A 22190-nucleotide genomic window follows, 5' to 3' on the forward strand; every position below is an offset into this window, starting at 1 on the left:
ACCACGCAGGCGCGATATCTTAATTAATTTAATGCAGCCTGTGGCTTCGTCCGTCGCTTGGTGGCAGCAGATCAGAGGACCACAATAATACTACTATTCCGATTTCCATCATCGCCATGACGCCAGACCCTCAACCATCTTCGAATCCTCACGAGAACATTGAAGCAGATGTAGGTTTCCATTCTCCATTCCAATACTGATCCAGGACTGTTCTGGCGGCGTGACGCTGACCGGGGATCTCAGGATAACCATAGCGACGCAGACTCCGCGTTTGCGGGCTCGTAAGTGCCAACGGCTCCAAGGAAAAAAAAGGGCGATCTTTTCCAGACTGAGACATGGTTTCTGGGTAGGATTGGTGATGCCAGTTACACCTCGTCCATCTCAGCCAGCGTGAGGAACTACGTGTAAGCCCGGCCCCTTTCTCGAAGCTCGCACTCCCTCTTTGCCATGATTTGGTGCGCTCACGCCGACCAACAGATATGAGGTAAGACCCGTAATGAAATCACGGAGCTCTCGTTTTTCTTTTATTTTATGGAAGTTTCTGTCTAAAGCAACTTGCAGAATGGACGGCGATATCATGCTTTCAAGTCGGGAGAACATTTATTGGTGAGTTTGCCCAAATTCAGCCCCCCTGACAGCCCGTAAGAATTAGCTATTCTGTTTCCTGGATGTCTCCGCTGAACGCTTTTTCTTCCAGCCCAACGATGAACGTGAACAAGACCGGATGGACTTGGCGCATCATATCTACCTCATGCTTACTGGGGGCAAACTATATCTTGCCCCGATTGTCAACCCGCAGCGGGTTCTTGATCTAGGAACTGGCACAGGTAAATGGCCTCCCTTTAATACTGTCGGGCTTAGCACGTGTTCCGGACTAATTTCAATTATTTTCACAGGAATCTGGGCTATTGACTTTGCAGAGTAAGCGTTCATTATCCAACTCTGTCATGAATCGGCTACGTTAACATCAGTCAGCGAGCATCCCAACGCATTTGTGATAGGTACAAACCATTTCGATTAAGGCTGTTATTAAGACTGTTTTGCTAACTTGTCTGACCAGGAAATGACTTGAGTCCCATCCAACCATCATGGTACGCATCGCACATCTTTCCTTAGCTGAAAGGGAACACCGGCTGATATCCCATGGGACATGGCAGGGTCCCACCCAATCTCCAGTTCGAGGTCGATGACTTCGAGAGCGATTGGTCCTACTCGCAACCATTCGACTTCATCCACGGACGGGAGATGGAAGGCATGGTGAAGGACTTTGATCGCCTGTTTGCCCAGACCTACAAATACCTGCGACCGGGAGGCTGGGCCGAGTTCCAGACGATCGAGCTCAACTGTTTCTGCGACGACGATTCGCGAACCAAGGCGGCGGCGTGGGTCGCGTGGTCGAACAACCTGCACGAGGCGGCCCGGAGATTTGGGAAGAACATGCGGACGGTGCGCACGTGGCCGGAGAGGCTGAAGCGGGCAGGATTTCAGAACGTGCAGACGGTTGTATATCCGGTATGCAAAAACCCCATCAAACCGTCAAAGCCTCAATCCATGAAAGACTAATCAGATGTTTGTCTCCTAGTTACCATTCAACCCCTGGCCCAAAGACCCCAAGCTAAAGGAAATCGGCCGCTACCAACAACTGCACATGTACGAGGGCATGACATCGTACAGTCTACGCCTGTACACCAGCGTCCTCAACTGGAAGAAAGAGGAAGTCGAGGCCATGCTAGAAGAGGTGCGGAAAGTCCTCAAGGACCGAACCTGCCACATCTACACCATGGTGCATTTTGTCTTTGGGCAGAAGCCGGAGAACGCTACGTAGAACAAAGCACTCTTGAGAAAGAAAAAAAACGAAAAGCATGATGATGATAATAATATTATTATGATGGCAAACACACAAACACGCACACAAAAAAGTTGGTTTTGGTTTTGTTTCTTTGGTTCCTTTTTTTTTCGCTTCGATATACATACATACATACAGACGACAGACAAACATATACTAGTCTTGAATTGATAGATAAGTGAGTTATACGAATTTCATTTCTATCACTACACGATCGATTACTCCGTTCGGATATTACCTACTTACCTACTTAATTCGTCTACACGCAATGATAATGGTTGCCAGTCAATTCAATTCAATTCATTCTCACTTTCTCTCCTATGATAAACATGGTATCATGAGCTAGCGAGTTGGAAAATACGAACGGAACAACCAACAAACGCCCCGAGAATCGGGGAGGAAACAAACACAACATGTCTGGCCCTGCCATTTATTTTTTTATTTTTTCTTTCTCGATGCAACACCCACCCCAGATGGTTGCTCTAATCAAGTCAAATGGACTGCTGGGTCGAGGTTTCACAGGGATGGTGTGTGATGGTAGTACAAAAAAAAACGACAAACCAAAAAGACACCCATCCGAAATAAACAAATTCACAACCAAACCGATAAGAGAAGCAGAGGGGGGAAAAAAACGAGTGGGCGGATATAATAGTAATCATAACAATAATGAACCAGAAATTGAAGAAACTGTGCTGGTCGCTAGCCATCTAGCTGATTTGATAAGAATTGAAACCACCCTCTCCACGGAGTGTGGACCCGACCCTAGCAAGTAACCTGACCCTTTAAAAAAAGATCGAACACAGTATAACGCCGGCCAATCTCAGAACTCTCTAAGCTCATGCAGAAGGTATCATGATCGTATCGTAAGAATTTTGACCACCGTCAATTTCGAAGCGTATTCATGCGGCTGAAGGTGCGAAAATTTCGGGAGTTTCCAGGTTGATGGAGGTGTGAAAGAGGGCCGTCAAATTTGAAAAGAAGAAAATATATTTGTTAATTCACCACGGGCCAACCTTCAGAGGAACTCCAAGCCCGTATGTTCCCGAGAGGAGCTGCTCGCGGATGGAACCCGGATCGCTGGGAGGAGGACCCCCTGCACCAGGAACAGCTGATCCGCCCATCCAGCCTAGACTGGAGCTAAGCTCATTGACAGCGGCCTGCAGCTTGCCACCAGAAGTCTGGTTGTGTTTCGCCAGCTTTTGGTCCCAGCCCCCGTACTGCAGCTGAATACCTCCGCCACGCTTGGCCGCTTCTCGAATGACCAGAACCCATGCCTTGGCGATTTCGTCATACGCAAGGTCTCGGTCGATGTTGTGCTGCGGGGAGTCCCATCTGGGCAGACTGTGGATGATCTCCGTCGCGCCGTCCAAATAGCTCAGAGACGTGGATGGTTGAGTTTCGTTGGGTGGCAGGAAATGAGGTGTGAAGTCGCTCAGGGCGTCCAGCAAGTTGGAGAGATGCTGCCGTACCCTGTTGTATGCGTAGTCGGACGAGGGATTGCCACCCAACGGGAAGGCAGCCTGGAGGGTCGATTGGTAGTTGCGGAGGACTTGAAGGGTAGCAGCGACGCTCGGCCGCGGGGCCGTTTGGAGAACCTCGTCATTCAATTCGGGATGACGTTGGCACATTGACTGCACGAGGGAGCGTAAAGCATCGGTGTCTAGCGTCTCGAGAAGTCGGGGGAGGGAAAGGGGTCGCCCAGACACGTTGGGGCGAGCTCGTTTGACCTGGCGGTTCGGGAGGGGACGAGGCGTAAAAGCGGGCGAGCTGGTGGGAGAAGCGGACATGCGGACATCATGGTCATTGCTGTCATCTTCGGCCTTTCGCTTCCGATTGCTGGTAGGCTGGGACGGTGTCGACACTTGGAAGAGATGGTCTGTCAGCAGACAATTTGGAGCTGCGGAGGCGCTCGAAAAAAACCGAGAAAAAACGGCCGAGCATATATCTCAGAGACTTACTGGAAAGAGAGGGAGAGAAACGGGAGTGCTCGTGGAAGTGTGGAGGGACAGGAGGTGTGGCCACCAGGCTGTTCATGATGATGTGAAGGTACTGAAGCAGCCGGACAGCACTGCACCCGAGGCAACGAGAGACGCTGCTGTCCGCGTCTAGCCGGGACGAATGGAACGAAGTCGAGGCGGCAGGCCAGGACAGGAGCAGGAAGCACAAGGACTGACAAGAGTCGGCGAGATGGTAGTAAAAGACAGCAGAGCAGAGAGGCAGATGGGGAGGAGAGGAGAGGAGATGGAGATGGAAGGCGAAGGAGAAGCCCGACGGCGGCCGAGTTGGGCTGGTTGGGTGTCCGCCCGCCTGACTAAGGCACTAGCCAGGCTTAGCGGTGACAGCTGATTGCCGGGTTGCCCACCGCAACGTGAAGTCATCCGCAGAAGCCCCTCTACTTAAAATTCCCCTAATTTGGCGCTGCTCCTCTACGATCTCATTTGCGGATTCTTATGGTCATCAGCTATACTACGCTAGCGTCATGTCAAGTACTGTACAAATGCAATCGACTTTTCTGCAGTCTTCCCCACTATAGGCAGGACCTTCCCAATGACGCCAGAGTATGCGGCAACAAGACGAAAGAAGCATCAGCATGCCAAGAAATCCATGCCAAAAAAGAAAAAAATAGAATAAAAATGGGACAGGAAAGTAGGCAACCAGACATTTGTGCAGTGAATTACAGATACAGCGACTGTGCAGCAACAATGTCGCGCCGCACCTTGGTCAGCGCTGTCTCGAACTTCTGCTCCAGCTCTTCACTGCCCATGACTTTGGCGGCCTGCGCCATCTGCCGCAGACATTCCTCCAACCGACGGAACACCCGGATCAGATTGCCTTCGTAGACATCCGTCATTTTGCTGCGCTATGTTAGCCTGGTAGGAAAGATTAAAAATTTTTTTAAAAAAAGACACGTACCAGATCTCTGCAAACGACTTGCCGTTCGCCCACTCGTAGATCACCTCCATCAGTTCCCAGTGGAAGCTCTGCACGTACTCTTCTTCGTTGATGGCCAATTTCGACTCCATCGACACTTTGGCGATGATTCGCGCCTGCGCCTGGATCTCCTTGAGCGGCTTGAGCAGCTCCTCTCGGGTCAGTGCCGGCGTCTCCTTCGCCTTCTCCTCGAACACAAAACAGCTCAGCACCGCCGCACATTGCTCCGGGGTCAGCGAGTTGAAGAAGCCGTTGAACAGCAGCTCGCTGAGCATGAGTTCATCGCCCGTGCTGATCTCACAAGCCACCCGTGCCTTCAGCTGCACCACTTCCGCCTCGTTGATGAAGCCAAACCGCCGGAGCACCCGCTTGCGGCACTTCAGCTCCTCGAGCTGCATGATCGACATGGCTTCCGAGATCTTCTTCTTGATCTCCTTGATCTTCTTGCCCAGCTCCACCTTCTCCGCATATTGATTGTACAGCTCGGGCAAGCGAGGCGAGTTATGAAGGGGATTGGCCAGGAGCCGCGACTCGAGGACCTCGATTTTCTGCATTCGCCGTTAGCCGATGCGTCTTCAATGAGACGGAATGTGGGGTTGCCTACCCGAAGGAGCTTCTTGAACGACTCATCCTTGATACCCATGTTTTCAATGGGATCGAGCAGAGCAATACCGTCGGGGAACCGCCTTTGCACCTCCTCAAGGGCTCTCTTGACGCTATTCCGGGAGTCCACTGTCTGGACTTCCTTGGGAAGGAAGATTCGGATGTGAGAGATGGCTTGGATGCAGCTCAGCAGCACCGGCACCACCTCAACCCGAACTTTCTCACCGTCCTGAGGCGGCCGAACTCCCGATGGAAGGTCGCTGTGTGTCTTCGTACCCACCGAAGATCCATCGGCGATCTTCAACAGCACATCGACCACATAACTTTGATGGGGCGTGAACTCTTCCTTGGAACCTTTGGATGGCTTTCGTTGCTTGAAGTTGACGACCGCGCCCCAGCCAAAATCGTAGTCCAAGTACTTGATCTGCACAAGCCGCCCCGGCTGCAGGAACGGCAGGCAGTAGTTCGGGTGGCTGATCACGGCCTGCATGTCCTCCGTGAAACTGGCGAGCTGCTTTCTCAAATCATAATACTCCCGGATCGTTCCTTCATCAGGAATGTTCATGTTGGCTCGTTTGGTCTCCAATTCATGTAGCTCTACACGGTTGTTAGCAATAATCTTCTTCGATTCGGACGATGGTGGAATGACAGACCTTTCTCAAGCCCCGCCGCGTTGGCAGCATTCTGGAACTGGTAGAAACACCGCTCCAACATGAACTCGGGTGAGATACCTTCCACCCGCATGAGGTTCAGGATCATATTGTATCCCAGGTGGAAGGCGGAATTGAGCCGGTCCTGTTCGCCACGAACAATTTCCTTGGCCACCGCCGGGTCCATCTCCTCGTTGACCATCATGATCACAATACCCCGCTCGTCGAGACCTCTTCGTCCGGCACGACCAGACATCTGGATGAATTCTGATGGGGTCACCCAGCGCTGAGTGATGCCATCGAACTTTCGGACGCTGGTAAAGACCACCGTCTTGGCGGGCATGTTCAGACCGATGGAGAACGTCTCCGTCGCGAACAGGACTTTGATCAGACCTTCCTGGAAAAGAATCTCAATCGTCTCTTTAAGAATGGGGAGGAGTCCAGAGTGATGGACTCCGATGCCACGCCGCAATAGCGGCAGGATGTGCTGGATCTGGGGCAGATTCCGGTCCTCCTCAGACAGCATTTCGATGGCACTGTTGAAGACCTTGGAGACCATTTCCTTCTCCGAGTCGTCATTAAATGCCAATGAAGCCATCTGCAAAGCGGACGCTTCGCACTCCCGCTTGCTGAAGCTGAAGACGATCACCGGATTGTAGTTCTTCACCATGATCATCTTCACGATCTTGTAAATGTCGGACGGCCCTTTCGTGCCGCCTTTGTTGAGCTTCTTATCCTTGCCTTTGCCCTTCCTCTTGGCCATGGGATCGGCGGGATCATCGCCCTTCTTCTCGGCAATCGAGCTCATTGCTTTCTGGAAATTCTCCTCCCGGAACACTCCTTTCTCGTCAACAATCAGATGGATGCCATCAGCGCCAGCAGGGAAGAAGTAGTGCTGTAGCGGCGTGGGACGGAAATCCGTGTAGACGACGTGACACGGTTGGTTGTGCATCTTCGTGATCCACTCGGCAAACTGCATGGCGTTGGGGATAGTCGCCGACAGAAAGACATATCGAACTTTGTCTGGAAGAAGAATGATCGTCTCTTCCCAGACGACACCCCGGGCTGCACAACCGTTAGCCTGCCTATACCTGTCAGGTGCATTCATTGGTGCACTTACTCGCATCACGCATGTAGTGAATCTCGTCGAAGATGACCCATGCAACTTCGCGCATGATCTCCGAGCCGCGATACAGCATGGAACGAAGAATCTGGAAGGCAAGTCAATACACGCTGTCAAGCAACCGATCTGTAGAACGCACCTCCGTCGTCATTACTAGACATGTAGCGGTGGGGTTGATTGTGACATCGCCAGTCATCAAACCCACGTCTCCGAATTCCGCCGCAAATTCTCTGTACTTTTGATTGCTCAAGGCCTTAATCGGACTGGTGTAGATGACTCGCTGGTTGTTTTTCAAGCTCTGCGCAATGGCGTACTCCGCAACCACCGTCTTACCCGCACTGGTATGTGCAGAAACCAGAACACTCTCTTCTCTCTGGATCGACGCAATCGAGACTTGCTGGAACGGATCGAGGGTGAAGGGCCATGTTCTCGCCGGATTCTCGGGGGGCTTATGCTGGGAGATGGGAACGTATGGATAGTTCGGCGGGAGAGCGACTTGATGGCGAACCTGGTGCGACAGGACGACCGCAGCCTCCTCCTTGGTGGATTGAAGCCCGGCTGAAGCGGCCACTTCACGTTCCTGCTCCGTCTCGAAGGTGTCGGCCACTAGAGGTTCTGGTTCCTTCTGTAGTCGCTGTCGCTTGGCTTCTGGCTGCCCGTTCTCCGAGGGAGAAGCCTCTGCATCTTCTGTGTCACCGCCAGCGGCGGGCGCGTCAGGTAGAGCCTCATGGTCCTTTGCCTCGACCTCAGCACCATCCTGTTTCACGTCACCGTTGGCCTGTCGCTTCTTGCTTTTGTCCTTCTTCGGCCGCGGCTTGGCTGGCTCGTCAGAGGGTTTCACCGCCTGGGGCTGGTCCTCGAAGACATCGAAGAGGTCATCCATCTTGGCACGATCCCCGTGTCTGATCCGGGGAAGAACAAGGACGGCGATGGGTGACTAAGGACGGTGGGAACATTCGCCTCCAGCAGCGAAGCTCCGCGCGGGCGAGAAATTTCAGTTCCTTTTTGGGCGACACAGGCGCTCGCGAGTTCTGATTCGCCAGAAATCTGATGCTTGCAGGGCGCCGCGGCGGCTCTGTCACGTGACGGTGCTAAGGAAGGATCCGGATCTCCGCTGGGCTCATGCCACTCTGCCAGCTTCTGTCCGACCATCACCCAACTCGATCGTTCGTGTCGTTCTTCGCCCACGCTTCCAAGGTACATCTTCTGCGCGTTCTCGGCCTCAATTGCTGCTGACTGACTGTGTGGTGCAAGATGTTCGCTGCTTCTGCTGCCCGGGCCAGACTGGCCAACGCCCTCGTCACCCGTCGTGCTTTCTCGACCACCCGTGCCCAGCTCTCCAGCCCGTACCACTACGGCGAGGGCCCTCGCTCCAACATTCCGTTCAACCCTCTCACCCGATTCTTCTTCATCCGATACTGGGCTTTCATGAGTGCGTGATCCCAATTGGAATCTGTGGTCTCGTCAGGATGAGTGAACGACTGACCGTTGGCTGTGCAGTTACCGGATTCGGTGCCCCCTTCGCTATTGCTGGTATGTTCCTCGTCTACAGCACGCATTGCCTACGTCCCAATCTCTTTCTGACATGTCCGTTCTAGTCTGGCAAACCTACAAGAACCGCTCTTAAATTCGCGTGTGTTAAAATTGGTCTTCCGTGTCTTGGCTGTGCGGGAGATGGAGCGGCAATAGGGGTGTTGTAATAGACATCATGTACAAAGCTAGCAAGAAACATTGAATCCATCTACATTATCTTAGCTTCTTTCCTGGAATAACCTGTTTCTCGTAGTTGTGCTGTGATGCGCGATGTCAAGCTTGCTCCGGTGCATCTGAAATGTGGATGAAGTCATTGGTCGGTGGCTCTCCTCGGAAAATTAAATTTTGGAACGCCCGACTTTTTGATATTGGATCCCATCACCCAACGCGACCAGCAGATCTGGATAATCATTCTGTGAAGAAGAAGAGGAGGAGAAGAGAAAAAAATTTTTTTTCCTGTCCCTGCCCAGGAGGCCTGAGAGTCGACGTTGACAGTCTACTCATGGGGGGTGGGGTAAATACATAATAATTCTGGTAGAAGATGCGCAACCTGAAAAGCGTGCGCCTGACGGAGGTGCAGCTCCAGGGCGAGCTGCCACTGACCGCCACCGCTTGGGATGCGGCCTCAGACTCTCTCATCTGTACATTCGGGCCTGCGGCGGACAATCAGGCCATCGAGTTGAGAAGAAAGCGCCAGGATGCCCACTTTGCACACCCCGCCAGGCCCGAGGACTTGGACCTGATCGCGTCCTGGGACGCGCCATGTCCCCTACCGGACTTGGCTTGCGATCGTGTGCTGTCGCTGCAATATTTCGCAGACAATCTGACGGCGATCCTCGTTCTGGAAGGGGGAGATATTGTGATCGTCCGCGAGGATCCTCAGCCCGGCGAAGACAAAATCGAGATTGTGGGTTCCGTTGATGTCGGCATCACCGCGGCGGCGTGGTCCCCGGATGAGGAGCTGCTGGCGATTACGACCAGAGCGAACACCTTCCTCTATATGACGAGAGAATTCGAGAACGTTGCCGAGATTACTTTTACGCCGGAAGACCTGAAGCTTTCACGCCATGTCTCCGTGGGCTGGGGAAAGAAGGAGACTCAGTTCCAGGGCAAGAGAGCGAAAGCGCTGCGGGACCCGACGATGCCCGAAAAAGTGGATGAAGGCAAATTGAGCAGTTATGACGATGCCAGAACGACCATCAGCTGGCGTGGCGATGGTGCCTTTGTCGCCGTGAACAGCATCGAGACCGGCGTCCGTCGAGTCATCCGAGTCTACTCCAGAGAGGGAACTCTGGACAGTGTTAGCGAACCGGTGGACGGCCTCGAAGGAGCTCTGAGCTGGAGGCCAGCGGGCAATCTCATCGCTGGCATTCAGCGGCTCGAGGACCGGATTGACGTCGTGTTCTTTGAGAGGAACGGGCTGCGGCACGGTCAATTTACTCTGCGACTCTCCGAAGAGGAGCGAGCGACTTGGGCGTCAAGTATCCATCTGGACTGGAATATCGACTCTACCGTGCTCGCCGTCAGGTTTCGAGATCGGATCCAGCTGTGGACCATGGGCAACTACCACTACTACTTGAAACAAGAATTGCCAATCGTGGTCTCGCCCGAGCAGCCGCTGGCCTTTTCGTTCCGCTGGCACCAGGAAAAGACCTTGCGCTTCGTTGCAGCTTCACCCTGTATGGAAATTCCTCGGATTACATGCCTGAGCGCACACTGACTCTTGCCTAGGCTCGATTCTAGACGCAGATTGGGTTTTTGATGTCTCTCACGGCTCTACAACTATCCCTGACGACGTCGGTGCTGTCGCTGTCATTGATGGAAGTAAGTCAATGCTCCGAAATCCATGAAATAATGCCTATCTAACGGACCTTTAGGGATTCTGAAGTTGACGCCGTTGAGACTGGCGGGAGTGCCACCTCCGATGGCCCACTGTGAGATAACTGTGGATTCAAATATCGTCGATGCCTGTTTTAGTCGTTCAGGCTCGCGGATCGCAGTTCTCACGAGAGATAACTTCTCGGTGTTCGCGTGGTCGTTGAAGAAGAGACCCGTTCCTACGCCACTGCTTGAATCAAGCTATCCTTTGCCAGAAGCAGCCCAAAGCCGACCGAGACAGATCGCCTTCCTGAACGACAATGAAGTGTACATTTTGAACCACTTTGACCCGTACCAGCGTCGAATTGAAAGAACGACGTTGGAGACCCGCGAGACAAAAGTGGTATATGAGGCGGCAGAAGCAGAGCATTTCCATCGCATTTTCCCAAGCCTGGGCCATGAGAAACTATGGTTTTCCAAGTCTTCTCGTGCGGGAGTGCCGATCTCCTATTCCTATGGCGTCCCACGTTCCGGGAACGAGTTTCACATTACTGTCTGGGATAATTCCCCAGGCGTCGACACCTTCTGGGCGGAGGCGATTCAGATTTCTGATGATGAGGTATGGCTCTTGAAATCTCCAAATACCTAGAAAGGTGCTGACGGAAATAGGATGCTTTGGTCACAATGTCTAGAACCGGCGCTCTTTACGCAAATAAACGCCTTTTGGCTAAGAACTGCTCTTCCTTTATGCTTACGCCAGCCCATGTTGTCTTTACGACCACCCAGCATCTCATCAAGTTCGTCCACATCACCAGCGTCGAAAGTAAGTTTCTTTCATTTCTGGCGGGTTATATTCAGCTACTAACTCCTCATCGACAGACATGGAGGTGCCCGAAGACACACCGGAGACCGATGAGCGGTGCAGAAACATCGAACGAGGCGGACGCCTGGTGACGGTGACGCCGTCATCATTTGCTGTTACGCTGCAGATGCCGCGAGGCAATCTGGAGACCATCTACCCGCGGGCACTTGTCCTGGCCGCCATTCGCAGCTTCATTGACAGAAAGGACTATCGCTCGGCGTACCTTGCCTGCCGAAGCCAGATGGTGGACATGAATATTCTCCACGATTACGCACCGAATCAGTTCATGGAGAATGTTCCGTTGTTTATCGAGCAGGTCAAGAAAGTGGAATTCATCGATGAATTCCTTACCCGCTTAAAGTGCGTTTCGTCTGAGATTACCTAATTTCCAGTGCTAACTCCTGCTAACTTCGATTCAGGGAGGAAGATGTGTCTCAAACATTGTATAAGGATACCTTGAAGGCGTCCAAGGGCGAGGCCGGGGCCGCCGCGCAAGCAAATATCCAAGCGAAGGCCAACAAGGGAAGCAAGGTCAACCGCATCTGCGACGCTTTCTTGACAGCCCTCAGAAACAAGATCGATACAAACTTGCACAACCTGGTCACGGCCCATGTGTGCAAGCGCCCGCCCGACCTTGATGCGGGGCTTCAGCTTGTCGCACGTCTGAGAGGTTAGTTCGACAGCCCTCATCAAGGAGAATCGTTAGATTAGAGCTGACAGATAGACTGCAGAGCGAAGCTCTGAACAGGCGGAAGAAGCCATCGAACACATGTGCTTCTTGACAGATGCCAATCAACTTTACCACAACGCCCTGGGCCTTTACGACCTCGAACTCACTCTGCTGGTTGCCCAGCAAGCTCAAATGGTGCGTTTAACAGCTGCAATCTGTAGATTTGGGCGGTTATGCTGACGTTTTTTCTCCACTCCAGGACCCGAGAGAATATCTCCCGTTCCTCCGGAAGCTACAGCAACTGCCTGAGCTGCGCCGACGCTTCGAGATCGATAACCACCTCGGCCGGTTCGCCAAAGCGTTGAAGCATCTCCACGCCCTCAGTGCGTACGACGAGCTCAAGCAATATGCCATCAAGCATTCTCTCTACCGGGAGGCCCTGGAACTGTACAAGTATCAGCCAGAGCAGCTCCGGGAGATGACCCAGCTGTACGCCGATTACCTGTACGAGCAATCCAACTACAAGGAAGCGGCGATAGGTAAGTTTTTGCAGGTGCTTCGATCTCCTCTGTAGAGTGAAATAATATTGACTGTAAATGTTGTAACTGCAGCCTACGAATCTCTCGGCCTCTACGAACCGGCCTACAAATCCTACCAGCTTGCCCACCTCTGGCGCGAATCCCTCTTTTGCGCCATCATGGTGCCTCTATCCGAGACCGAGTTGCAGAATCACGCTCTCAACCTGGCCACCACCCTGACGGAAGCGAACAAGGACTATGTTTCAGCAGCATATATCTACGCAGAACACTTGAAGGACATCCCCACGGCAGCGCGCCTCTTCTGCCGCGGCTCCCGCTTCGCTGACGCCACACGGCTACTGGCGCTGAACGGCCAGCAGTCTCTGATCCCGGAGATCGTGGACACGGGCCTGGCAGACGCAATGGGCTCGACGACCGACTTCCTGGCCGACTGCAAGGCGCAGCTCCAGGCGCAGGTGCCGCGCATCCGCGAACTGCGCGAGAAACGGGCCACCGACCCGCTGGCTTTCTTCGGCGGCGATCCATCATCGAACGAGTTTGGTGGCGACGTGCCGGACAACGTGTCGCTCGCGCCGACGGACGTTTCCACCGCTGCGGGGAGCATGTTCACGCGGTACACGGGCGGGACGGCCATGTCGCGACGGACGTCGAAGACGCGACGACGGGAGGAGCGCAAGCGGGCGAAAGGCAAAAGGGGCACGGTCTACGAGGAGGAGTACCTGGTGAACAGCGTGCGGCGGCTCATCGAGCGGGTCAACAGCACGATTGACGAGGTGCAGGGGCTGGTCGAGGCGCTCCTGCGGCGCGGGATGAGGGAGCGCGCCGCGGCGGTGCAGAAGGCGCTGGAGGAAGTCCTTTCCATGTGCCGAGACTGTCGGGAAGAGGTGTTTGAGGAAGCGACTCAAAGGGAGAAAGAGATGCAGGCGGCTGCGGCTGCACCATCCGCAGACGCTGCTGCTGCTGGTCAGGGAGAAGAGGATACTCGACCCCCTCCCGTCGGCGGAGATGCAGTCCTGTGGGACAGTATCCAGGGACTTAACCCAGATCGTCGTGTAGCGCCTCTGGTGCGGGAGTTCAAGAAGCTGGATCTCCTGGGCTGATCTGATCTGATATGATCTGTCTCGAGAACGAAGAACCTGAGAGAGAAGCTGTTATATCCATGCAGTACACATACTTCTACGCAGGTATGCACAGTACATTCGTACGTACTTACAGAAACTTAACCATCTCTCGACATCTACAGTATTCAACAGAGTATCATAGAAGTAGATGAACCAGATAACAGACCTGTTGATAATGACACGACCTCACTTCACAGAATACTACTACCAGGAACTACTACCAGGAAAGTACTAGAGATTTGCGACAAAGAATAATATGATTATTTATGAATGACGATATTTTCGATCCATGCACCTATGCATGGATTATTTGTGTGCAGGAGTAAATACATGAACAATATATATCTCAGTATTAACTATATGCACGAGAAAAAAAAAGAATTTTTGCTTCTGTCACCCATGCATCATTGCCAATTCATGTGATTATGACTTTTCTGTCTGTCTGTATATCTGTCTGTTTCCCTCTATCGCAAGGCAATAATTGGGGTATCAAACTCATCCATCTTGTCAACAATGCAGAAAAAGCGAAAACAAAATATTTTATCGAGAGTTCAGTCGCAAACAAACAAACAGCTGCAAGCGGAATGAGGATGCCCTTTCGTATTCCTTCAAGAACAAGAAAATCTGTTCTATTGGCGTTTCCTTGCTGTTTTCTGCATTTATTGGGCACTTCTGATCTCGCCCGTCTCACTGACCAGGTGGGTGTCGACTTTGACTGGGCCTTCCCCGACGCCAGTCAAGATGACCCGGCTGATGCCGTTCTTCAAAACGTCGACAGCCCTCGAGTCCAGCTTCTCCAGATCCACACCCGCTGTCACTCCCTTCAGGCGGTCCCCGAATGGGCCTTCCCAGCCCTCGATGGCTGACCCGAGAATGGCCTTGAATGTTCCGGCCACGAGCTCAGAATCTTCGTCGAGGTAGTATATCACAGCATTGGGGCCTGCGTCAAAGGTGTAGGCGCACACCGTCTTTCCGACGACGCGGTTGATGTCGTGGACCAGACGGACCGCCGCCCGGGAGACGTCGTTCATGTAGAAAATCGGCGGCCAGGAGTCGAGGCAGGTGGCGTGGAAGGTGTTCGAGTCACGCATGGTGATCTCTGCAAAGGCCGGGAAGTCTCGATCGCGGATCGCGGCCTCGATGGCGCTCATACGGGCCGGCACAACGGTCTGCGCGCGGGTCGCGAACAGCTCCGAGGTCGCAACCGTGGACTGCATGCCCTCCGTGCTGGGAACGTCCTTCTTCTCAGCGCTGACGACCAGGATCAGCGCCCTCATCTCGGGCCAGTGAGAGGCCGGCGCGACTTCCTCCGCGATGCTGTCGCTGCCATCCGCCTGTGTGCCGGCCCGCCACGCAACATACCCGCCCAGCAGAGAGCGGCAGGCAGACCCAGAGCCCTGTCTTGCGATGCGACTGAGCTCTGTTGGAGACTGAGGAAGCTGGTACAGGTCTGCAACAGCTCTCACCAAGGCCGCAAACCCCGCCGCTGAGCTGGCCAGACCAGCAGCCGTGGGGAAATTGTTCTCGGAGACGATGCGCAGGGGATAGGTCGAAAGTTTCGGGAGAGACGGATCGGCAGCCTCCAATTCTCTTCGGAGAGCGCGCAGGTGTGAGAGACAAGCAACCGTCCGTTTTGAGGACGCAATGTCCTGGGGTTTGCCATTGAGCGCCAACGTGTCCCCCTCAGAGGCGGGGTAGGCGGCGGAGCAGGACGCAGTGGTGAGCGTGCGCAGGGAGCGCTGCGACAGGGTCACAGAGAGCGAAGAGTTGGTCGGAAGGTTCAGCGAGGCATCTCGCTTGCCCCAGTACCTGGTTGAAGCTGTTAGGAGCCGCGTCGCTCATCGTCGTAGGGGCTTGAGAAATTGAGTCGTTTGGTGGGGGGAAGTGGAACGCTTACTTGATCACCGCAATGTTGACCGGGGCAGTGGTGGTGGCGCGGAAGACGGTCTTGTCAGCCATCGTGCTGGAGGAGTATATACAGTAGAAGATGCTCAGGGAGCAGAGACAGCGGGGTGGGATCTATATGCGAGTCGATCGTGCTGTATCACAGGGGTTCGTTGACTCTTTTGGGCTCCGCATTTGCTGTCAAGGCGGTGAAGCGGGCATCCGCCATTGACCAACCGGCATCGCCGGTATTCTTTAATTAATTGCCTTGGTATAATTCTTTGTGTCCCAAGCAGTCCACAGCTCTGTTGTACTCCCACGCCCACACGGCCCTCTACCCTTTTCTTCAGCTTTCCCTCTTTTCATTCTGTGAATTGCGGGCCAAGGCTCTTGACAATGGGTGCCAGCGCCAGCACTCCCACGGCTCCTCCGGCCGACGCGGAGCCGGTTGCCAAATGCCCTGTCGACCACAAGACTCGCGAGATTTGGCTGCAACAAGCCAAGGGCTCCGCTGGCGGAGCTCCTCATCCTCTCCCAGCATCGTCTGATCCCTCAGCTTCCTCCGAGAGTGCACCTGCCAAGCACTATCGACCGCTGTCCACCGACCGTGAAGTGAGCAGCATCCCGCGAGCGTTCGATCCAGGCTCGAAACCAGAGACCAACAATGCCCCATCGCCGTACTCTGCTTCGCCTTCAGCCTCGCACGCTACCCCTTCCAACTCCGAGTCCGAGACGGGGCATGATCCCGCCACGGGGAATTGGATCTACCCCTCCGAACGACAATTCTTCGATGCGCTGGTCCGCAAGAACAACCTGCCGCCCTCTGCCACGTCAGCAAAGGAGCTGGCCACGTCGGTAGCGTCTATCATCCCGATCCACAACGCCGTGAACGAGAAGGCCTGGGCGGAGATTCTGGAATGGGAGAGTCGCGCGCCGAAGTCCGATCCCGGCAGCAAGCGGTGCGGTGGTCCCAAGCTGTACTCGTTCCGGGGTCTGGGGACGGATCCCCAGTTTCTGAGTCCGCGCGCGCGGATCAATGGGTGGCTGGGCTACCAGCTGCCTTTTGATCGGCACGACTGGGTCGTCGAGCGCTGCGGGGGAGAGAGGATCGAATACGTGATCGATTTCTACCAGGGCAGACGGGCCTCATCGTCCGGGCAGTCATCAAATTCTGGACTGACTGGGGCGGCCACTGGGCAGGAAAAACTGAGTTTCTATCTGGATGTGCGGCCAAAGCTGAATAGTTGGGAAGGATGGCGCATGCGATTCAATCGATTTTGGGGACTCGATGGATTATAAATGGTCTGGGTGGAATACATACAAGTCATATCCACACGCTGTATTATAGATGGATGTATGTAAATTTAATTCTGTATGCATGTGTGTATGTATGTACTATAGATATTTTTCGAATTATGATACTCTCCCACGTTGACAGAATCACCAAGTGCAATCACCCCTCGTTTCTTGTCATAAATTGGTAGGCCGGAACAAATCCGTTTCGACCCCGGATTGTGTGGCTGACGAAATGCCGTCATTCCAGCTAGTAGGGTCAAAGTCACATACCCGTATTCAGAATTTACCACAACATAGGAATAGTGATAAGCCGAGAACACAGTTCCAACGAGCATGGGATATATACACGAAAGTCCTGCAAGAAGCCAACGTCCCAAGAACAAGATAATTGCTCCAAAACTCCGACGCCAGAAACAAAAAGCCACTCACAAAACATAAACTAAACGGACCGCAACAACATAAAGAACAGGCATAACACAAGATATCCGGCCGCATAATGTAACAGAAGGACGTGTGGTGACATAGACGAGGCAAATGACATCGTATAGTCTCAGGATACAAGCGATGCTGTCTTGGATCGATTGCCTCACCCAAGGGTGGCAGCTAAGACAATGATGGCCAGGATGACCGCTAAGATTATCAGCAAGCAGCACATCTTGTTTCTTGCGTTCTTTTGATATCGGCTGGCACTGCGCAGCTCGACGTTTGCTCCGCGTGTTTCATTCGTCACCCTCTCCACGTTTTCACTGATGATGTCCAGCTGACCCCCTTGCTCATGTACGATATGGGCAACATCTCGGAAAAGCTCATTCAGCTCTCCGACGCTCTGTTCGATGTTGCGGATCTCGGCCTCGCGCTCAATAATCAACGCCTCCTGGAAGTCCACCTCATCTTGGTTCGCCAACCGCTGCTGCTCCTCCTGCAGCTGCTGTTGTAGCTGCTGCTGCTCTTCACCAGCAACTGTCGTAGTGCCCTCCTCCAAAGCAGTCCGGGAGGCCACTGCAGAGGCGCGCTGTTTCTCAAGCGCACGGCGCTGGACAGTCTGGAATTCGTCGAGTGTTGCTTTAAATTCAGTTGACAGCTTCTGCTGAGTCCATTTTTGGGCAGGCTACACGGCGCGTTAGCACTGAATTTTTCCAAGAAATAAAGGCCGTCAACGTACATTAACGTCTTCCCATGCCTGGACCTTCTTGATGCCCTCCCCCACCTCTTTGAACAGGGCCCGGGTCTCCTCCAGGAGATCATGCACTCGTTCTCGGACCCGTGCAGTATCGCGTTTTGTGCCCAGCAGCGCGATCTGCTTTGACAAATTGGACGTATTCGAAGTCAGCGTAAACAGCTGATTGGACAGGTTCTCCGTAAACCTATGGAACTCCGGGTCATCGCGGTATTGCGGGTCATCTTCGCGCCGCCAGGTCGTCGGTTGCGACTCGAGTGAGCTTAGGCGATCAAAGGACATGATAGCAGCAGGAGCGCTGGGTACCCCGACCGGCGGTGAGAGGAGAAGCAGAGGAGCAACGCAGGTGATGGCGATGGCGTTATCACCTGGACGTTGCTGTTGCTGCCTCGGGGCAGGACGCTAAGCATCTCAGGTGACGTTGGCTGGAGCTCTACACCCGATTCTGGACTAGCGCGTCCCCACCTGATCTGTGGCGCGGGGTTCCTGCTGTGCCACATCAATCATGTGATTGTGGCTGGTGGTGTTTTGGTGCAAAAACATCCCGAAGCTTCATGAATGGAGCTCCGGAGATTATTATCGTCGCGACATTGCACCCCGCTGCGTCTCTCATTGTACCCTTTTCAGCGCACCGAGATTTTTGTCGGTGCTTGCTCGATAGCTGTCAGACCTCTGGCCATATTCTCCAAAACGATGCAGTGATTTTTCTGTGCGCATCTGGTCAAAGAGGTCTTCGAACCGCAACCACACAATGGCCGCCTCGAAACCACGGCCCTACAGGCGCATTTTGACCTCTGCGCTGCATCGGAGGTTTGTCCATGCCTCTGCTCTCGCGCTGCTAGTCGACTATGTTGTGTCTTTTGCCATCGGAGTGAAATCTTCATGTAAGTAAGCCCGCCAGAGGCTCTTTAGTCTCTATATCTAAATCGTCTATTATAGTTTTCTGGTCATGGTTTCCAATTGGAATCTGCGGGCTACGTGCTCTGCTGCTCTTCGTTTCTAGTCTGTCCGTTTTTGTCCTCCGCGTTGGTCAGATGCATGTTGGGCCTCGCACAACAAATTCCCAGTTTGCTACCTTTCGCCACCTTTTCCCCCTACATATAATCCAGACACTCGGATGGTATCTCTTCTCCGCATGGTGGTTCAGTGAGATATATGTGTGGTCTGCCCCCCAGACCGCAGACCTGGGATGGGTGAAACCCGGCCGGTATGGATTAGGCTGCAGCACGAAGGTCTCAGATTTTTTTTTGTACTAACTTGGACCAGACCCAATGAGCGAACCACGTTGAACGAGAGACCGATATATCTTCACTGCTACCACTTGCTTCTGGCGATCATGCAGGCTGCCATACATTTGTACAGCGATTGCGACCGTCTCGACATACCCGTTGCGAAGCGGACCCGAGAAGCAGAGGATCAGCGGACCCATCCGGTAGATTCTGTCGTGAAGAGGATACAACAGGCAGTCATCAAAAGCGTCTTCGATTCTTTTACGAGGGGTGTTCTGATGGCTGTCGCCAGTCCTTTCATCTACATGCTGTTCCTCCGACACACCGCGTGGAGCTACACTTTGTATTTCGCGAAACTCTTCTGGAACTTCCCGCGAGCTGCAGCAGCTCCCCCGGGTCGTATTCCTTCGGCCATTTATTCTCTGTTTCCAAAGCAGGTCGTCTCTGGAGCGTGCCTTGTCTTTTTGTGGCAGACTTCCAACGTTTTCTTCACGGTCTTCATCGCTCAGGAGCCTCTGAAGCGGGGTCAACCGCTCACAACTGAGACGAAGGATCCTACTGGAAGTCTGATTAATGGATTGAAGGCAAGAAAGGAGCTAGTCAAGACCTTCGCTTTCTGGGAGCTCTGCTTTATTAGCCAGCGCTTCCCGGACCGACGGAAACGATTTTCAGCGACATTGATCGTGACGGGGGGCCAGCATGGACGCAGATTCTGAATGCGTCTGTCGAAATCGTCAAAGGAATTACCACGCGGATCAACGAATATAAAAACCCACCGTCGGCAGTCTCCAAATCGACGGCTGAGCAGCCTCAGCTCCAGACTCTGCCGCGGTTGACGGAGCCTCCCAAGCAAGAGAACATTTTTGCTGCATCGCCCAAGGGAACCTCGCGCCACGCAAAGCTTGGGGAGACTATTAGTACGACAGCAAAGTCTTACGGCCAGTCTCCCGATTGGACACCGATTGCAAGGGCCAAAGCTCGCGATATGCTGAACCAAGCCTCCAACGCTGTTCTGAGTCCGGAAAGAAAACAGAAGCTGCTTGGATCGTCGCCGGAAATGAAGCTTTTGACTGGAGCGCAGCCATCTTCGGCCGGTCCTTCCATTCCGTTCATCTCCCCGATCCTCCGATCTCCCGTGGGCCAGCTCTTCCGGCAGACGTACGATCGTCGCCTACGCCGTATCGTACTTGGCGGCCCTCACGGAGAACTTGGACCGATCGTCGACGCTATCGAGTCGTTGACGAGGCTCCTCGTCGCGAGTCTGGCAGAGGACCCGTACGGCAAGGTGCAGGCCGACGTTCCCACCGTCGTGCGCCTCTTCACCGACACGATCATCACCTTGGAAGACTTTGTGCAGGGCGGTCTTGACGTCCACTGGACGGACGTCACCTTCCCGCCCTCGAGCGATGCGGCAGCTCAGGAGCAGGCACGACGCGTCCCGGAGGTGGACATCGTCCTGGACACGTTGAAGTCGTCGCTTTCAGACCTTTTGGCCGCCTTTAAACCCTACCTGGGGGAGGTAGGGTTAAAGGAGAAGGATCTCCGCTTAGCCCGCGCGGCAGCAGGCATCGTTGACGAAGATCAGGAACCATCTTCTTGACTTGATTGTATAAGTATCTACGTGATGGGCCAGGTTTTGTTGCTTTTTGGCGCTATGTTTTTGTTTTCGCTGCATAATGAATGCAATGCAATGCAATGCATTATTGTATCTGGGTAGGATGTCATCATCATTGTCATCATCATCATGGGGTTAAAAGAAAGAAAAGGAAGGAAAGGAAGCAAGCAAGCAAGCAGACAAGGAAATAATAATCATAAACAAAGGTTTAAAAAGAGAAGAGAAAAAAAAAGAGAGCAAATAGAGAAATGAAATAAAAAGAGGTTCGGAGTTTAAATTAATTTAATACCGTAATCTATCTTCCTTCCTAGAAGAAATGAATAATGAATCCTTGCTCGTCTTTTTTCTTTCTCACTCTCCCTCTCTCTCCATCTGTCTGCTCTGCTCTGTCTGCCCTGCTCTCTCTTTCCGCTGTCCTAGATCTATGGTTTTTGATTGTTTTTTCTTCTGCACTGCCAGTCCCGCCCCATCCGGGACGTCCTGTTCAGATACCCTAAGTTATACATAACTTAAGCACCTTAGGTTCCGGTTCCTTCCTGAAGGTGTCTTAGGTAGACACTACTGTCACTGCTCGTCAGTCCGACTCCGGCACGAGGTCCTGCCTAGGATGTGTACGGAGTATGTAGGTAGCTGTCTATCAATTTATATAATACCAATACCTATCTAGCTTCTTTTATTTCTTTTTTTTCCTTCTAAACCAAGCTAAACTGAACTATGTAATTTGTGACGAACCCAAATTCATTCCCTAGTAGATCTATCCTGAAGGTATGGAGCGGTTCAATACTAGAAGACTAGGTTAGGGGGAAAAAGAAGAAGCCAGGAGATGAGGCCCCAAGAGGGGGTCATAGGCCTGGTATTCTGCCGGTCCATTCCTTCACCGCCTACCACACCGCTCACATGATCCCGAGTATCAGCGCCGTCACATCACCCCCCCGGTCAAAAAGAGCCTGTCCTCAGGCGATGTCGTTGAGAATTCTGGCCTGACCAATCAGGAAGCTGCATCGCGGGCGGTCCATAAGCGTCTGTATTGAGCCTAGATACAGCACGTGTTAACGGCGCATTCTTATTGGTCTGATCAAAATCCAAACGTCCGCCCGCCCCGGGTCCGATCTCTCCCTCCTCTCCTCATCACTGATCGGTTCCGCAGCGCCGGCGACTTAGTTTCGGCTTCCAATCCTTCGGGCGGTCATCCGCGATGTGGTCTTCCAGAAATTCGTCATCCTCGGCAGCCTTAAGCCATTCGGCTAGGCGTACTGGCGGCCCGGGTGCCTCTGGGTATTCGAGGTGAAATCA

At 53.3% G+C, this 22190-nt stretch overlaps 8 protein-coding genes across 8 annotated transcripts; 4 read left to right on the top strand and 4 right to left on the bottom strand.

Annotated features, from left to right (window-relative positions):
• Positions 1-116: 116 nt before the first annotated feature.
• T310_2063 (Methyltransferase LaeA-like protein) lies at positions 117-1825 on the top strand (the record flags this gene model as incomplete). Its single annotated transcript, XM_013475072.1, has 10 exons — positions 117-170; positions 244-281; positions 351-404; positions 478-484; positions 562-606; positions 698-921; positions 976-1001; positions 1061-1091; positions 1158-1512; positions 1583-1825. 10 exons carry the CDS (start codon positions 117-119, stop codon positions 1823-1825), a joined length of 1077 nt encoding a protein of 358 aa, XP_013330526.1.
• A 1019-nt stretch (positions 1826-2844) lies between these two features.
• Positions 2845-3880, bottom strand: T310_2064 (Tethering factor for nuclear proteasome sts1; the record flags this gene model as incomplete). The annotated part of the gene is made up of 2 exons (XM_013475073.1): positions 2845-3722; positions 3805-3880. 2 exons carry the CDS (start codon positions 3878-3880, stop codon positions 2845-2847), a joined length of 954 nt encoding a protein of 317 aa, XP_013330527.1.
• Positions 3881-4520: 640 nt separating this feature from the next.
• T310_2065 (ATP dependent RNA helicase (Dob1)) lies at positions 4521-8036 on the bottom strand (the record flags this gene model as incomplete). The annotated part of the gene is made up of 6 exons (XM_013475074.1): positions 4521-4701; positions 4760-5325; positions 5382-5977; positions 6034-7095; positions 7151-7241; positions 7293-8036. 6 exons carry the CDS (start codon positions 8034-8036, stop codon positions 4521-4523), a joined length of 3240 nt encoding a protein of 1079 aa, XP_013330528.1.
• A 1191-nt stretch (positions 8037-9227) lies between these two features.
• Positions 9228-13675, top strand: T310_2066 (Killer toxin sensitivity protein (IKI3); the record flags this gene model as incomplete). Its single annotated transcript, XM_013475075.1, has 9 exons — positions 9228-10365; positions 10418-10510; positions 10564-11123; positions 11174-11327; positions 11384-11726; positions 11786-12036; positions 12098-12231; positions 12296-12575; positions 12648-13675. 9 exons carry the CDS (start codon positions 9228-9230, stop codon positions 13673-13675), a joined length of 3981 nt encoding a protein of 1326 aa, XP_013330529.1.
• A 680-nt stretch (positions 13676-14355) lies between these two features.
• T310_2067 (Diphosphomevalonate decarboxylase) lies at positions 14356-15655 on the bottom strand (the record flags this gene model as incomplete). The annotated part of the gene is made up of 2 exons (XM_013475076.1): positions 14356-15505; positions 15594-15655. The coding sequence occupies 2 exons, from the start codon at positions 15653-15655 to the stop codon at positions 14356-14358; spliced, it is 1212 nt and encodes a 403-aa protein (XP_013330530.1).
• A 321-nt stretch (positions 15656-15976) lies between these two features.
• On the top strand, positions 15977-16879 carry T310_2068 (Holocytochrome-c synthase; the record flags this gene model as incomplete). The annotated part of the gene is made up of 1 exon (XM_013475077.1): positions 15977-16879. One exon carries the CDS (start codon positions 15977-15979, stop codon positions 16877-16879), a length of 903 nt encoding a protein of 300 aa, XP_013330531.1.
• Positions 16880-17462: 583 nt separating this feature from the next.
• On the bottom strand, positions 17463-18335 carry T310_2069 (uncharacterized protein; the record flags this gene model as incomplete). The annotated part of the gene is made up of 2 exons (XM_013475078.1): positions 17463-17984; positions 18039-18335. 2 exons carry the CDS (start codon positions 18333-18335, stop codon positions 17463-17465), a joined length of 819 nt encoding a protein of 272 aa, XP_013330532.1.
• A 469-nt stretch (positions 18336-18804) lies between these two features.
• T310_2070 (Nuclear envelope protein) lies at positions 18805-20882 on the top strand (the record flags this gene model as incomplete). Its single annotated transcript, XM_013475079.1, has 4 exons — positions 18805-18937; positions 18993-19260; positions 19320-19881; positions 19920-20882. The coding sequence occupies 4 exons, from the start codon at positions 18805-18807 to the stop codon at positions 20880-20882; spliced, it is 1926 nt and encodes a 641-aa protein (XP_013330533.1).
• Positions 20883-22190: the final 1308 nt, after the last annotated feature.

This window comes from Rasamsonia emersonii (assembly GCF_000968595.1).
Source record: "Rasamsonia emersonii CBS 393.64 chromosome Unknown ctg1118621760012, whole genome shotgun sequence".
In the NCBI taxonomy this organism is placed as follows: Eukaryota; Fungi; Ascomycota; class Eurotiomycetes; order Eurotiales; family Trichocomaceae; genus Rasamsonia; species Rasamsonia emersonii.